The sequence below is a fragment of the Bos taurus genome, chromosome 10 (assembly GCF_002263795.3).
Source record: "Bos taurus isolate L1 Dominette 01449 registration number 42190680 breed Hereford chromosome 10, ARS-UCD2.0, whole genome shotgun sequence".
NCBI classification, from domain to species: Eukaryota; Metazoa; Chordata; class Mammalia; order Artiodactyla; family Bovidae; genus Bos; species Bos taurus.
Genome location: NC_037337.1, coordinates 85,520,271 through 85,538,107, shown reverse-complemented (window position 1 = coordinate 85,538,107; position 17,837 = coordinate 85,520,271). Strand labels below are relative to the sequence as shown.

At 36.8% G+C, this 17,837-nt stretch overlaps 1 protein-coding gene across 7 annotated transcripts in view; it reads right to left on the bottom strand.

Moving 5' to 3' along the window:
* LIN52 (lin-52 DREAM MuvB core complex component) overlaps nt 1-17,837 on the bottom strand; it is a 112,711-nt gene that overhangs the window by 22,744 nt on the left and 72,130 nt on the right. Inside the window, exon 6 of one of the 7 annotated variants that reach the window (XM_024997863.2) lies at nt 421-1,023. Coding sequence (XP_024853631.1) covers nt 995-1,023 — 29 coding nt within the window. The 3' untranslated portion in view covers nt 421-994. 7 annotated transcript variants of the gene reach the window in all.

The following is a 17,837-nucleotide window of genomic DNA, read 5'->3' as shown; positions in this document are numbered from 1 at the left end:
TATCCACAGAGTCCAATGCAAAACTTACACAAACACATCCCACGTCAAAAGAAAGTTTAAAATGATGGCACAAAAACTTGCACACGAATATTCATAGCTGCATTTTCATAATAGCCAAAAAGTGGACATACCCAAATGTCCACCAACTGATGAGTAATGTGACATATCCATACAATGGAATATTATTTGGCAATAAAAAGGAGTGAAATCCAGAGGCAAAAAGTAGGTTAACAATCACTTAGGGCTGATTGGGGAGTGGAACTGGGGGAACGGGAGTGACGGCTAATGGTTATGTGGCTTCTTTTCAGGGTGATGGAAATATTCCAAAATTAGATTGTCACAGCAGTTGCATACTTCTGTGAATATACTATTAGGTTGGTACAAAAGTAACTGTGGTTTTGGACTATGAATTTTAAATCATTATAACTAGGCTCAAACACATCTTTATTAATCAAAATAGGAACCATTATAATCAACACATTCTTGCCAATGAGAAATAAATTTATTACTGTAGCATAAAAATCCGTGCTTTGAGATTCAATGAACTCTTGGAAAGAATTTTCTGCATTCTGCTGGTTGTGGAAGCATTTTCCCTGCAAAAAGTTTTGAGATGCTTGAAGAAGTACGTTGTAGTCAGCTGCTGAGAGGTCAGGTGAATGTGCTGGATGAGACAAAACTTCATAGCCCAATTTGTTCAACTTTTGAAGTGTTGGTTGTATGATGTTGGGCCCTTTCTGTTGACCAAAGCCGGCTGCAGGCATTGCAGTTTTTGGTGCATCTTGTCGATTTGATGAGCATACTTCTCAGATATAATGGTTTTGCCAGGATTCAGAAAGCTGTAGTGGATCAGATGGGCAGCAGGTCCACCAAACAGTGACCATGACCTTTTTCTGGTGCAGGTTTGGCTTTCGGAAGTGCTTTGGAACTTCTTTTCTGTCTAACCACTGAGCTGGTTGTTGCCTGTTATGGTATAAAATCCACTTTTCGTCTCATGTTACAATCTGATTGAGAAACTGTTCATTGCTGCGTAGAATAAGAGAAGACAACATTTTTTTTTTTTTAAACTTTACAATATTGTATTAGTTTTGCCAAATATCGAAATGAATCCGCCACAGGTATACCTGCGTTCCCGATCCTGAACCCTCCTCCCTCCTCCCTCCCCTACCCTTCCTCTGGGTCGTCCCAGTGCACCAGCCCCAAGCATCCAGTACCGTTCATCGAACCTGGACTGGCAACTCGTTTCATACATGATATTATACATATTTCAATGCTATTCTCCCAAATCTCCCCACCCTCTCCCTCTCCCACAGAGTCCATAAGACTGATCTATACATCGGTGTCTCTTTTGCTGTCTCGTACACAGGGTTATTGTTACCATCTTTCTAAATTCCATATATATGTGTTAGTATACTGTATTGGTGTTTTTCTTTCTGGCTTACTTCACTCTGTATAATAGGTTCCAGTTTTATCCATCTCATTAGAACTGATTCAAATGTATTCTTTTTAATGGCTGAGTAATACTCCATTGTGTATATGTACCACAGCTTTCTTATCCATTCATCTGCTTATGGGCATCTAGGTTGCTTCCATGTCCTGGCTATTATAAACAGTGCTGCGATGAACACTGGGGTACACGTGTCTCTTTCCCTTCTGGTTTCCTCAGTGTGTATGCCCAGCAGTGGGATTGCTGGATCATAAGGCAGTGAAGACAACACTCTTAAGCGATGATTTTAAAAAAATTTCTGGTCAGCTCACGAGGCATTCATCAATCAAGCTTTTTCACCTTTCAAGTTTGCTCCAAATGCCAAATGACTGTAGAATCAATGTTGATTCTTTGGCAACTTCTCCTGTAGGTTTAAGAGGATCAGCTTTGATGATCCTCTCGGATGTGGTCAACTTCTGATGGCCAGCCACTACACTCCTCATCTTCAAGGCTCTCGTCTCCTTCGCAGAATGTCTTGAACAACCACTGTACTGAACGTTCATTAGCAGTTCCTGGGCCAAATGCGCTGTTGATGTTGTGAGTTGTCTTTGTTGCTTTATCACCCAGTTTGAACTTGAATAAGAAAACTGCTTGATGTAGTAGAAAACCTTTTGTATACATATATATATATAAATAGTATATATAATACATATACTTTAGAAAACTTATGAATTTTGGCCCAACTAAAAAAATCTATAACATTTTGATTCCACTTAGTTGACTTAGTAGTATGAACAGAATGCTAGATTTCTAATTAAAAAAAATAGATACGCAACAGGCAGCAAAGGTTTACTGTACAGCACATGGAACTATAGTCAATACTTTATAAGAACCTGTAACGGAAAATAATCTGAAAAGTAATATCTGTGTATGTGCGTAACTGAATCACCTAGGCATGCACCTGAAACACTAAGTCAACTATACTTCAATAAATACATATATTAAGAAAAAAGAAAGAAAACTGCTTGAACTTGGTATTTGTCTAACATCTTTTCCCTAGTCTAAAATAAACAGCAAGTGATAAGTCATTAGCAAAAAAACACAAAGCGAGAAATACGTATTAAAATGATATATAACATAACCACATTTATTTAGGATGTATTTCAATATCAAAGGCCAAATTGCAACAAAGCAAAAATTATAATTACTTTTGTGCCAACTTTATAAAAACTCATTGTACACTTCAAATGGATGAGTTTTACAGTCTGTGTAAAATATCTCAATAATGCTGTTTTCATTAAAATCAGTGGTGTGTAACAGCTGTGCAAAATTTAAATTCAGGAGTATAAAAAACCTCTTGAATTCAAGTGAAACTCATGATAGAGAGACTCCACACAGTGAAGAAACAAGGTAACAGAACCTGGGTTTCTCTACTAAAGGCTCAGGCATTCAGTTTTTACCTCTACCCTGAGGCACAAAGAAAAATAGCCCTTTCCTCCTGACTTTGTTCTTGGTAAAGAACTGACTGAAAATCTAACCAATAATTGTTCCTGATTTTAAAAAATCAAATATACTTCAAGAAAATATATACTTCATTAAATTCAACTGTTTAATTTCAGATTAATATCAGAATTTGTATTTATGATGTACTTTTAAAAGCAAAGACACTGTATATATTTTGAATTAAAATAAGTATGGTACTTGGATTACTTAGACATTATGAATAACTATTTGAAAAATGTTCCTTTTGTTTAATGACTAAATATTCATCCCAGGGAGTCAGAATGCAATTAAATTTAATGTAAGTACATTAGATTAGTGCAAATGCATTAAATGCAGAAATATTTAACAAAGCTATATACTTAAACCTATCAAAATTCATGGACTGAAAGATTAAGATTTCTATGAAAACTTAAGTAATCCTCAGTACACGTAAATAACTGGCTAAATGTAACAAATGAATTAGCAATCCTAACACAGATGATGAACAATGTAGATAATTTCACTTACACAAAAGCATTTAATTGTAGACTTTTCATGTGCTCACTACTGTGCTAGTCTCTGTAGGTAAGAATACGGATTTTTTTAATGTATGGAATCTAGAAAAATGGTACTGATGAACCCATGTGCAGGGCAGGAATGGAGACGCAAATGTGGATAATGGACTTTCCACACAATGGACACTCTGGTGGAAAGAGGGTGGGACGAATTAGAGAGCAGCATCCAAATACACACATTACCATGTGTAACACAGCTAGCTAGTGGGAAGTTGCTGTATAACACAGGGAGCTCGGCCTGCTGCTCTGTGACAACCTAGACGGGTAGAATCAGAGGGTGGTGGTGGGACGAAGGCTCAAGAGGGAGAGGATATGTGTATACTTATGGTTGATTCACATTACTAGCAGAAACCAACACAACATTGTAATTATCCTCCAAATAAAAAGTTTAAAAATAAATTTAAAAAAGAAATCAATAAAAAAAGGCAAGTAACACATTCCCATTTCCTTAGCATAGGAAATTATATACATTATCTTACAATAACCTATATTGGAATATAACCTACAAAAATACTGCATCACTATGCTGTACACCTGAGGCTAACACAATACTATAAATCAACTATACTTCAATAAATAAATAATAGTAAGCAAACAAAAATGTTTAAATTTATTTTGTTTTTTTGGTCATGCCATGTGGCATGTGGGATCTTAGGTCCCTGACCAGGGGCTGAACCTGCGCTCCCTGTGTTGGAAACACAGTCCTAACCACTGGACCACCAGGGAAGTCAACTGGTTCATTCAGTATGTATTTATTGAATACAACTTCATACAGGATTAGTAACGCTCACTCTTATGCAGTCTCATCTTTTGAAGAGATTAAAAAATTCAGAAACTCAGTACACGAGTGATTTGTATAGTATAATTTCTCACAGAGACCGTAAAAGTCTCCATAATTGTCTCACTAGTTACTTCACTGCCCTTCAATCCTGTGTAGCCATTTGAGTAGGATCATTTTCTGATCTGAACACATCCTTACATTGTTAATATATCTGCAAAGCAAAGTTCTTACTTGTTCTAATTAGTGCCATCTTTCCTTGGTACTGACTTGACGCTACACTTCTCACCTCTTGCTCAAAATGAACTGTAACCTGCTCCACACATTACATAGAACCTGCTCAGCCCTAACTGGTTCCACCAGTTAAATTCCACCTAACTGGGCATCACTGTCTTGTTAACATGTTTATTCTACATCGTTCAAAATTTAGAGCACCCAGTGAAGAGTCTGTGCTGAACCACAATGACTAACATTTCTTAATGGTGATTATATGTTGGGTTACTCTTCAAAGCACTTAACTCATTATTATTTAAAATCATCACAATATCCTATAAATGGGTGCCATTTACCATTCCCATTTTACAAACGAGGCACAGAGAGGTTAAATAATTGACCCAAGTTTATACAGCTAATAAGTGGTTGAGACAGGATTAGAACTCCCATATAAACTTTAGAATCATTTAGCTTTCGATTTCTTAACAAGACTTGGTAGGATTTTGATTGGAATTGCACTGAATATACATAGATAAATCTAGAGAGAATTAAAATGATAACAATATTTGGCTTCTGATCCATAAACATGGTGTACACCTCCATTTATTTAGTTCCTTAATTTCTCTCAGCAATGCTTTGTAGGTTTCAGTACACACATCTTACACACACACGGCTAAATTTATTCCTAAGAATTTCATGTCGTATTTATTTTAAAAAATCATTTACCAATTGTTCGTTGCTGGTTTAGAGAAATAAAACTTGATATTTGTAGTTTGATTTTGCGTCCTGAAATCTTGCTTTAATTCACTTATTGTTTCAGCAGCTTTTTGGCAGATTCCGTAGTTTTCTATGTAAACAATCATGTCATCTATGAATAAAGACAGTTTTACTTTTTCCTTTCCAAAATGTATGCCTTTGATTTCTGTCTTTCCTTATTTTACTAGTTACTCCATCATAATGTATTATTTTGTATATTGCCGGAATGGACTTGTCAACATTTTCTTATGGATTTTTGTATCCTGTGATCATGAGGTAGTATCTGTAGTTTGATTTTCTAATCTTTGTCTGATTTTCCTGTTAAGTTGGCCTCATAGTATGAGCTGGGAAATACTTTCTCCCTCTCTATTTAACTCTTCATTAATTGTTTACTATAATTTTGTATCTATATGAGATGTTCACTAAACTTACTGTGGTCATCATTTCATGATGTACATAAAATGTATACCTTAAACTTATTCAGAGCCATATGTCAATTATATCTCAAAAAAACTGGAAGAAAAAAAATTTAATAGAATTTATTAGTGAAGCCATCTGGGCTGAAGTTTTGTTTGTAAAAAGGTTTTTAACTACAAATGCATTTTTTTTATTAGATGTAGAGCTATTCAAGTTTTCCATATCTTCTTGAGTCAATTTTGAAAAGTTGCATCTTTCAAGAAATTTGTCTTTTCCAACCAAGTTATCAAACTTATTGGAATAAAGTTATCTTATCCTTCTAGTGTCTGTAGGATATGAAATGATACCCCTCCTTTCATTTCTGATGTTGGTAATTTGTGCCTTCTCTCTTTTACTTGGTCAATCGAGACAGTTATCCACTTTATCTTCTCAAAGAATGGTTTTTTTGAATTCACTGATTCTGCTCTTCTCTTCTGATGTATTGACCCTTTTATCCTTTATGAAATGCTATTCTTGCTCCCTGGTAATATTCCTAGCTCTGAACTCTACTTTGATGTTGGTATAGTCACTCCAGCTTACTTTTTATTAATGTTGCATAGAATATCTTTTTCTATCCTTTTATTTTTAATGTATCCATGTATTTATATTTAAGTTTTATATCCATGTATTTGTATTTAAGTTTATATACAGAATATAGTTGAGCCTTGTTTTTTTATCCAATGATAATCCTTATCTTTTAATTGATGTGTTTAGACCATTTATATATTCCTCCATCTTTATTGAGCTATTTTTGACATGTATGTAAGTTTAAGGTATGCAATGTGATAATTAGACACATGTATATATTGAAAAATGATTACCACAGTAAGACTACGTAACATCTCTATCTCCTCACATAATGGCAATTGTGTGTGTGTATGTGGTGATAACATTTAAGATCTACACTCTTAACTTTCAAGTACATTTGATCATTTATGATTTATATTTATGATTTCATCATCTTGGTGGTAATTCTATTCGTCCCATATGTTATTTGTTCCTTTTTTCCAGTCTCCTTTTGGATCAACAAGGCACTTTTTAGTATTCTATTTATATTTCTATTATTGATTTGTCAGCTATGCTTGGAATGCCCTTAAACATTTCCTGTAGTGTATGTTTCTTGGAGACAAATTATCATGGCTTCTGTTTGTCTAGAAAATATCTTTATCTTGCCTTTATCATAGAAGAGTATTTTAGCAGAATAGAGAATTCTAGGTTGACAAGATTTTTTCTTGCAGTATTTTAAAGATTTCATTCCATTATTACTACTTTGCATATTTTCTGATGAGAAGTCTTTTATTCTTTTTTCCTCTACATGTCTTTTTTTTTTCCTCTGCCTGCTTTTAAGATTTTTCTCTTTATCATTCTTCATTACTCAACAAATTATGATACGTGTTGGTACAGTTTTCTTCATGTTTCTGTTTGAATGACCTTCTTTATATCATATTTGGAAAAATTTTGGACACTTATTTCTTTACATACTTTTTTCTGGATTCCATTCCTTGGGACTCCAATTACATATATGTTAGACTGCTTGATATATAATTTTGTTTCAGCATTTTTCTCTTCATGCTTTATTTTATTTTAGATAGTTTATATCAATTTCTATAGTTTTTACTGCTATTCAAGTTGAGCAGAATTGCTCAACTAATTCATTTATGAGTGAAATTCATTTGATTTTATGTATATCATATGGATTTTAACAACAGGCATAAATCCAGAAGGGGATGACATAGGATGAGAAGGTTGGATGGTATCAGTGACTCAACAGGCGTGAGTCTGAGCAAATTCTGGGAGATGGTGAAGGACAGGGAAACCTGGCATGCTGCAGTCCATGGGGTCACAAAGAGTCAAGATGCGACTAGCGACTGAAAAACAACAATAAATCCAGAATGCTTATTATCTTTCCTGTGGTTTGCAGAAAGATGATTGGGTTTTTAAAAAAGGAAAAGGACTAAAGATTATTCAAACTTAGGAGAGGAAGGAAGAGAAGGGGAGCTTATGGTTCAGTTCAGTTCAGTTGCTCAGTCATGTCTGACTCTTTGCGACCCCATGAATCGCAGCACGCCAGGCCTCCTTGTCCATAACCAACTCCCAGAGTTCACTGAGACTCACGTCCATCGAGTCAGTGATGCCATCCAGCCATCTCATCCTCTGTCGTCCCCTTCTCCTCCTGCCCCCAATCCCTCCCAGCATCAGTCTTTTCCAATGAGTCAACTCTTCGCATGAGGTGGCCAAAGTACTGCAGTTTCAGCTTTAGCATCATTCCTTCCGAAGAAATCCCAGGGCTGATCTCCTTCAGAATGGACTGGTTGGATCTCCCTGCAGTCCAAGGGACTCTCAAGACTCTTCTCCAACACCACAGTTCAAAGGCATCAATTCTTCAGCGCTCAGCTTTCTTCACAGTCCAACTCTCACATCCATACATGACCACAGGAAAAACCATAGCCTTGATTAGACAGACCTTTGTTGGCAAAGTAATGTCTCTGCTTTTCAATACGCTATCTAGGTTGGTCATAACTTGCCTTTCAAGGAGTAAGCATCTTTTAATTTCATGGCTGCAATCACCATCTGCAGTGATTTTGGAGTCCAGAAAAATAAAGTCTACCACTGCTTCCACTGTTTCCCCATCTATTTGCCATGAAGTGATGGGACCAGATGCCATGATCTTAGTTTTCTGAATGTTGAGCTTTAAGCCAACTTTTCACTCTCCACTTTCACCAAGGGGCTTTTTAGTTCCTCTTCACTTTCTGCCATAAGGGTGGTGTCATCTGCATATCTGAGGTCATTGATATTTCTTCTGGCAATCTTGATTCCAGCTTGTGCTTCTTCCAGCCCAGCGTTTCTCATGATGTACTCTGCATATATGTTAAATAAGCAGGGTGACAATATACAGCCTTGATGTACTCCTTTCCCTATTTGGAACCAGTCTGTTGTTCCATGTCCAGTTCTAACTGTTGCTTCCTGACCTGCATACAGGTTTCTCAAGAGGCAGGTCAGGTGGTCTGGTATTCCCATCTCTTTCAGAATTTTCCACAGTTTATTGTGATCTACATAGTCAAAGGCTTTGGTGTAGTCAATAAAGCAGAAATAGATGTTTTTTCTGGAACTCTCTTGCTTTTCCGATGATCCAGCGGATGTTGGCAATTTGATCTCTGGTTCCTCTGCCTTTTCTAAAACCAGCTTGAACATCTGGAAGTTCACGGTTCACGTATTGCTGAAGCCTGGCTTGGAGAATTTTGAGCATTACTTTACTAGCGTGTGAGATGAGTGCAATTGTGTGGTAGTTTGAGCATTCTTTGGCATTGCCTTTCTTTGGGATTGGAATGAAAACTGACCTTTTCCAGTCCTGTGGCCACTGTTGAGTTTTCCGAATTTGCTGGCATATTGAGTGCAGCACTTTCACAGCATCATCCTTCAGAATTTGAAATAGCTCAACTGGAATTCCATCACCTCCACTAGCTTTGTTCATAGTGATGCTTCCTAAGGCCCACTTGACTTCACATTCCAGGATGTCTGGCTCTAGGTGAGTGATCATACCATCGTGATTATCTTGGTTGTGAAGATCTTTTTTGTACAGTTCTTCTGTGTATTCTTGCCATCTCTTCATAATATCTTCTGCTTCTGTTAGGTCCATACCATTTCTGTCCTTTATTGAGCCCATCTTTGCAGAAATGTTTCCTTGGTGTCTCTAATTTTCTTGAAGAGATCTCTAGTCTTTCCCATTCTGTTGTTTTCCTCTATTTCTTTGCATTGATCGCTGAGGAAGGCTTTCTTATCTCTTCTTGCTATTCTTTAGAACTCTGCATTCAGATGCTTATATCTTTCCTTTTCTCCTTTGCTTTTCACTTCTCTTCTTTTCACAGCTATTTGTAAGGCCTCCCCAGACAGTCATTTTGCTTTTTTGCATTTCTTTTCCATAGGGATGGTCTTGATCCCTGTCTCCTGTACAATGTCACGAACCTCTGTCCATAGTTCATCAGGCACTCTATCTATCAGATCTAGTCCTTTAAATCTATTTCTCACTTCCACCGTGACCTAAATCAAATCCCTTATGATTATACAGTGGAAGTGAGCTTATGGTATGTACTATTAATTATTCATTTTTATTATCAAGTCTTATGTTATCAAAAAGAAAAACTTCACCACTCTGTAACTTTTCAATCTCTTCTGTATTTAATCAGAAAGAAAATGGAACATTTAAACCCCAAAGTAACTTCTAAAATGTTAAAGAGGATACTTTAGAGTTTATCTCACCAAGAATTACTTTTTTCTTTTGCTTTGAGGTTCGTAATTTGGCAAGAAAAGCACTATAAATTCTGACAGGTAACCAAATAAATTTATATTCACCACAGATAAACACAAAAAAGAAAAGCTCATCAGTAATTATACTTGAAAATCTGTAGAAGATATAAAAATTCTAAAAATGTGAAATGGGCTCATCTTAGTGTAATTTAGATGAAAAATACTTAAATTTTCTGAGGAGTGTTAATTGGCCTCCTAGAGGCCGTATTACCTAGCTTTTCACAAGAGGGCAGCAAGAAGCTTTCTAATGTAATGAAAGTCCTAGTTGAAAGGTACAATGGAATTTCAAACTATTACATAATAGCTACATATATAAATATACACATACAATTTCAAGTTTTATATTTTATAGTTTGGGGAAACCTATAAAAATCTTAAGAACATAGAGTTTTCTGGAGGTTCTGTAAGCTATTCACCTATCTTTGTAAGAACTTACTAAGTTATCAAGGCAAATAACCTATAACATAAAAACTTGATTCTCTCCTACAAAGACTAATTTTGATAATACAGAAGATATTCTAAGAATGTTTATAGTAGATCAAAATAAACAACCATTAAGACAAAGTATGACAAGTGCCATAGACGGGAAAAGATTAAGTATTAATACTACAGGAGTCCAAAGATGGAAACAGCACTAGTAAGGACTAAAAATTCACAGCATTAAGCTTGAATCAGGTGTCAAGTGTGAAGGAGATGTGCACAAGTGGAAAGGAGGGGCCAAGGCATTCCATACGGCAGCCAAGAAATGGACAAAGTCATATGGTGCTTTGGGAAAGAGAAATGAGGTACCATCTTCAGAAATACTCACAAGTGAAGATTCAAAGGAAAGCATACAGCCTAGAAGTACAGCTTCCCAGAAGTCAGAGAAGTGTACAAAAATTAATGAGGCTAGAAAAGGCTGTTGGACAAATCTAAAATCAGATATTTAATTTTAAAGAAACCATACAGGACAGGAGGGACACATGATTTGATAACTGAAAACCTGAGGTTTTTAGTAGATTTTCGAGTTCATCTTGAGATAATCCAGGAGATGCAAATGCTAACCAAGAAATAAAAATCTTAGTTTCTATTATTAGATGCAGATTCCAGATCAAAGGAAACAACACTGCTCAGGGATCAGTCCCCAAATAGAGTGCTGTATTCAATTTTCATTGTTATAAGAAAAATGTTGGTGACCTGGAAGCTACACTAAAAAAATTTTTTTAAAAAAAGGAATTCAGAGTAGTATCTCAAAACTGCCACAACAGGAAGTTAAAGACTGGTTTTATTTATCTTTCCCCTTCAAATCTCCTTTATCTTCTGTACCCCAGTTCTAGGCAATGGGAGCAAATCTACCAAGTCACCCACATTAGAAACCTGGGAAGATCATGCTGGATCCATTTACTCCCATCTTCAACTTGTCACCAAATCTTGCTCAGTCTGTTACCCAAAAGTCTCATTTCAGTCACATTTATTGCCTCACCACTGCTTTAGGTCTTTTCCATTTCATCCCTGCATTATTACTGATAACCTAACTGATCTTCCAATCTCAACTTTACTCTCTTACAAAATCACTCTCCACATGACAGCTAAAGTAACTTCTATAGCCAAATCTAACCGTATTATTCCTGGTTTAAAAAGCAATCTTCAGTTACTCCCAAAAATCTTCAGAATAGTCTTTAATTCCTCTTTCATGTTTACAAGGCCCCTGTCTACCTCTTTATTTCTTTGTTCATCAGATTTTTACTAAGCATTTATTAACATTATATGCTAGGTAATATGGATACAATGATGACTAATTCAGAAAAGGTACTGTCACTCATGGAGCCCGGTCATGAACAATGTCATCTCCTGCTAGTCTCCTAGCACTCCAGGTACACAGGGACACTGGCATTTCCTTAAGTGTACCATTTGAATTTATACCTCTGTGCCTAGGTACATTATTTAAATTACTTAGACCGGCCCACAATTTCTTCTGTATTCCTATATTGCTTTATATCCATCTGGCAAATTTTTAAGCACTCTTCAAGACTCAGATTCAAGTGTCTCTCTTCTATGAAACCACACACAGGCATTGTTGTTTATTCCCTTCTTCATGTCAGCCATGAACCACAAACTTCTTTTACACTGAACTACAATTATTTAATTACATGCATGTCATTCCCTGGGAGATGACTTATTCACAGACGTCTACTTTATTTTTGAGGCCCTACAATGGCTCAAAGGTTAAAGCATCTGTCTGGAATGTGGGAGACCCGGGTTCAATCCCTGGGTCGGGAAGATCCCCTGGAGAAGGAAATGGCAACCCACTCCAGTACTCTTGTCTAGAGAATCCCATGGAGGGAGGAGCCTGGTAGGCTCCAGTCCATGGGGTCGCAAAGTCAGACACAACTAAGCAATTTCACTTCACTCACTTAGAATCTAACAGTGTCCAAAGCATAGAGCATAGGATAAGCTCAATTGATAACTGTGAACAGAATCCTTAATTCTTAACTGTTGAAAAGAATAGAGATCAACTAATTCTAAACAATATCTGGTAATATTCTAGAGCTGGTTGCAGAGCTCTGCCTGAGAGTTCCCCATGATGGGAAACTTGCTACTTCTTAAGAGTCCATTTAATTTCTGGACATTTGGAGAGTACATCCTTTAATACTGTGGCAAAAACAAAGGTAAAAAACCTCTTAACTTCTCCGCATTGTTCCTAACTCTGTCCTCTGGAACAGGACGTGGATAAATGCCCTTGTTTAGTCAATGCAGACTAAATGGGATTTAATGAACCTAATCAAAAGTAAGGAAAAATAGGTGTATTATTTGTTGTTGTTTTTGGAAAGACTATGACAGCTGTTCCTTGAATACTTTAAGAGCAATAAAACTAACCCCGTATCTTTCTTGACACTAAGGTTCTGTTCAAACCCAAGAGGTTTATAGAAATTGTGCAATTCTTTTGTACTTGCAGATATTCAGTAATTCTTCAGATGAAACACACAATAAGGAGAAACAGCATGTGATTCTATAGCCAAACATGGATGATCCATTAAGAAGACAAGTGACAGCTCAACTCTCTCTCCAGGAACATTTGTCACCTACGCCTTTATCCTTCAGGGATTTGAGTTGAATGACATTTGCTGTAGGTTGATAATTAGTTTTTCTTTCTTTCTTTTTCATTTTTTTTTTTTTTTAAAGCATAGGAAGCCAACGTTGGCTTCTTCCCCATGAGAGACACTAGCCTGAGTGGTTTTGGAAATATACGCCTTGATCAGATTTGCACTATGACTCCTGAATACATGAGCCATCCAAGCAACACCTGCTCTCCTGACAGGTCATCAGGGACTGACAGGAAAAGGATCCATCAATTCCATTCTCTCCAGAGAGATCACCCAGACCTAGTGCTAAATGTACAGTTCAATGACATGTTAAAAAGTAAAATTCCACCCACCAAAACCTACCAGTTACCAGAGGTCAATATTTAAAATGAAGACCCTAATAATGGAAATTAGCATAAAATTAATTTTTTTCCCCCAACTGGACTGTAATCCAACTAAACACTCAAAAAAGTACCACTTATATCAAGGGGAGAAAGATGGAAAGGAGTGAAACTCCTAATTAAATTGTGTCACCAATTTATTGCTAAGGGTGTGAGTTTTGGGCTCTATTTCTTATGATGGGGTAGAAATACAATTGCTTCCTACCCTAAAACTGTGAATTACTTATTTTGGATTATAGTCAGTTTGGGCATGCGATTTTATAACACAAAAACTGTAAATATGTAAGCGATCATATTTTCATTCAAAGTAATTAGCTTCCTTTTCATCAGCAAACGGAAGTATAGATCCTTTATATTTGGCCTATTTATATACATTTCCTGTTTTGGTTTCCACTTATTTTCCTATTAAACATTACTTAGCTTTCTCTCTCTAAATGTTACAACATAGTCTCTGTCCTTTCTACTACATATTTCATCTATTTTTAATGATTAAGCTATTAAAAAAAAAACTGAAGTTATACATATACATATCTCAAAACATTAAATAAAGTTCTATAAGGTTTGTTATGAAAAACTGTAGCCCTCAGTGGGAACCATTTTTACGCTATTTAGCCGATTATATACCCTTGTCTTTACATGACTAAATAATATGCTTGTATTACTATTTCTTGATTTTTCAATTTGGGGCACTATCTATAGAACTCTCCCATTATAGAAAGTGATGATTGACTTCCTTGTCCCATCCTTCCACCTTAACTCCTCACAATACAAGCATCTATCTCCTACCTTCTGAGAGTTATATATTGTACTTCATCTAGATCAACATTCACTTTCTACATTATTATGATTATATAAAAGCTACTTAAAGCTAAGCCATAAAATCAACTATGATTACCTTTCCTTTCTTGCATATTTTTTGTTTTCCCTGAGTTTTTTAGGCTGCTTCGTTTTCTATATATTTATCTCAAGTTCAACCACAGACTCACTGCCTATTGTTGCAATCTTAAGATATTGAGATGTATCACGTAATTTATCAATTTCCTCTTCCTGAAGAAGTCTCCAGGATGGTCTGTCCTCTAGGCTTGGTCCACAGCAACCAACCTCGATTCCTCCTCTCTCATCTGTTTTCTGTGTCCTGTGTCACTTTCTTTCTTGGCCTATTCCCTTGTTTGGCTGGTGCATGACTTCCAATAGTGCACAAGAATTTTGGGGAGGTCGATTTTTTGAGATCTTCCATGTGGAAAAATGTCTTTATTTCATCTTTTCATTTGATTTGGTATTCAAAGTTGAAAATAATTTTCCCTCAGAATTTTGAAGATATTGCTCCAATGGTCTCTATGTTAAAGACACTGACTTCTACCCTTTGTATGCAACCTGCTTTTTGTCTTCTCTAGAAGCTTTCAGGATCTTCTCTTTTCCCTCAGAGTTCTGAAATCATGAAATGATGTGCCCTGGATTATTTTCATCTATTTTGGTGGTACCTGTCACAACCTTTCAGACCAGAAATGTATTGTCCTTCAATTTGGGGAAAATTATTTTTGAAGTATTTCATTAGCGATTTCCTTTGTCTTTTTCTCTCTTTCTAGAATTTTTATTGTTCAGATTTTGGGCTCTGATAGATTGGTTATCTTTTCTCTTTCATTCATGTATTCCTGCTCTATTTTTTGAAGATCTCCTTAACTTTAACTCTGAAAATTTTTGAGTTTTTAATTTCTATCATATTTTTAAATTTCCACGAGCTCTTTCCTGTTCTCTGTATGGTCCTTTTTATTTATTTATTTTTTCTTTTTTAAATTTAATTTTATTTTTAAACTTTACAATATTGTATAGTTTTGCCAAACATCAAAATGAATCCGCCACAGGTATACCCGTGCTCCCCATCCTGAACCCTCCTCCCTCCTCCCTCCCCATACCCTCCCTCTGGGTCGTCCCAGTGCACCAGCCCCAAGCATCCAATATCGTGCATCGTGTATGGTCCTTTTTAATAGCATCTGTTCTTACTACATTTGCAATACCTTATCTGTCTGAGAATATTAATTAGACAGATTAGCATATGCTATTGTCTCTTAGTTGATTTTTTCCATTTGCTGTCTTAGGTCTTTTTTAAAAATATTAGGGGCTTTTCTCCAATGTTAATAATCTTTCATTGTTTTTTCACATGTAAGAACAAAAAACTAAAAAGCTGCTTGAAAAGTCTGAGTGTAGGAGTTGGGCATGTCAACTGAGCTTCACTGCAGTGTGACCAGGCTTTTTAGTTGTAGAACTTTCGATATCAGTGCTTTTATTCTTCTTGGGCTGGTCAGATTTCCCAGCAGTCTCTTCCAACCTTCAGACTGAAGGGTGAAAGCCTGGCTGTGGAGGGAGGGGGGAACCTCAGCCTACATTGGGCATAGTTCACTACAGAACCTCCATCTTTGGTTGGTTCTAGTTGAGGAACCACTTTGTTTTATCATCTCTAGAAAATAAACCTTTTATCTGCGTGGGGTAGAGTAAAGCAGGTGACGTAGGCATCGGACTCCTTCTTAAACAGACTTTAATTAATCACCCTATTTAAACTATCCCTCTCTCCACCACAATATTCCATCTCCTTGGAATATTGTGAAGTGTAGACTGGCTTCATTTCTGGCTTTTCTCACTTCAGAATTGTTTTTAGGTCTCCTAGGTTCACATGCCTACCAGCTCCCAAAATTTTGCTGTTGTTGACCTCTATTCTCTTTATGGGATTACATCTTTTTTTTTGGAGGGTTTGGGAAGGGAAGGACAACAAATGTGTGCATTAAAACCATCATTACCCTAGAAGCACTCTTTCTAAATTTATTTTCCACTATAGATACTTCCAGTTTTCTCCATGATTCCAACTGTTTTGTCAAGCTCCCCACTCCTACCTTGGTTCTGTCTTTACATTCCTAGTGTTAGTTATAGTCCTTCTAAAGAACAAGGATAGCTTCTGAAAAAGTAGCAATGAAGACAAAATGGGGAAGTATCCATTTGATGGCTATGTTTCTGTTTCCCATTTGTAAATAAGATTCCATCTATTCAACAGGCTTTTGGACACAACTAGTTTATAATATACAAAAGCAACATAAAGTATGGTCCCAGACACCAAGGCTCTTACAATTCAGCTGGGACAACAAGCATCAATAACAACTGGTTGCTAAAAGAAGTCAAGAACAGGAAGGGTCAGTGTGGCTAAAAACAACTGGGAGAGAATTATAACAACTCAAGAAAAATGAAATGATGAGAAGACAGTCATAAAAGAAATTAGGAAAATTCAAAGTGATTAAAAGGATAAAAGTCATCTTTTATTCACATTCATGATTTGTCTTCCAATTACTATCAGATTCTTTTGGGGGGGAAAGTTTGTTAAAACCTATTGATAAATATTTATTAAACCCCTTTGTAAAAGGTAGCCAACAGGACATTTATAGCTAGGTCAATCATTGGCTCACATGGCACTGTTTAGGTGGTAAGCACTACCCAGCCAACTGTAAAAATTACAGGTGTATTCTACTTGGAGAGAAATTAATATCTATGAACTGCGGCGTTGGAAAAGACTCTTGAGAGTCCCTTGGACTGCAAGGAGATCCAACCAGTCCATTCTAAAGGAAATCAGTCCTGGGTGTTCATTGGAAGGACTGATGCTAAAGCTGAAACTCCAATACTTTGGCCACCTCATGCAAAGAGTTGACTCATTGGAAAAGACTAATGCTGGGAGGGATTGGGGGCAGGAGGAGAAGGGGATGACAGAGGATGAGATGGCTGGATGGCATCACCGACTCGATGGACATAAGTTTGAGTGAACTGTGGGAGTTGGTGATGGGCAGGGAGGCCTGGCGTGCTGCAATTCATGGGGTCACAAAGAGTCAGTGCGATTCATGAGGTTGCAAAGAGTTGGACATGACTGAGTGACTGAACTGAACTGAGCCAACACAAAAACTAGTCATGAGGCAAAATGAAATCATTTACTTTGTAAGATTTAACTTTTCACAAAGCTTTCACTCTCCATGCCAGTTATTCACTTACTGCCTCTAGGCTCCTAATTCCCCTTCTTTGCCCTACTTTGTAATACCGGTGCTGGACTCTGTAGCAGGCTACATGCTTCGTGTCCGGTGGTTTGACATTCAGCTTGCCAACAGAGGTGAGAGACTGCAAGAAGGGAACTTTTCTTCCTTATTATGCTCAGTCACTCAGTCGTGTGCGACTCTTTGCAGCCCCATGGACTGTAGTCTGCTGGGCTTCTCTGTCCGTGGAATTTTCGAGGCAAGAATACTGGAGCAGATTGCCGCCTCCTATTCCAAGGGATCTTCCCAACCCAGAGATTGAACTTGTGCCTCATGCATTTTGTGCACTGGCAGGCAGATTCTTTACCACTAGCGCCACCGGGGA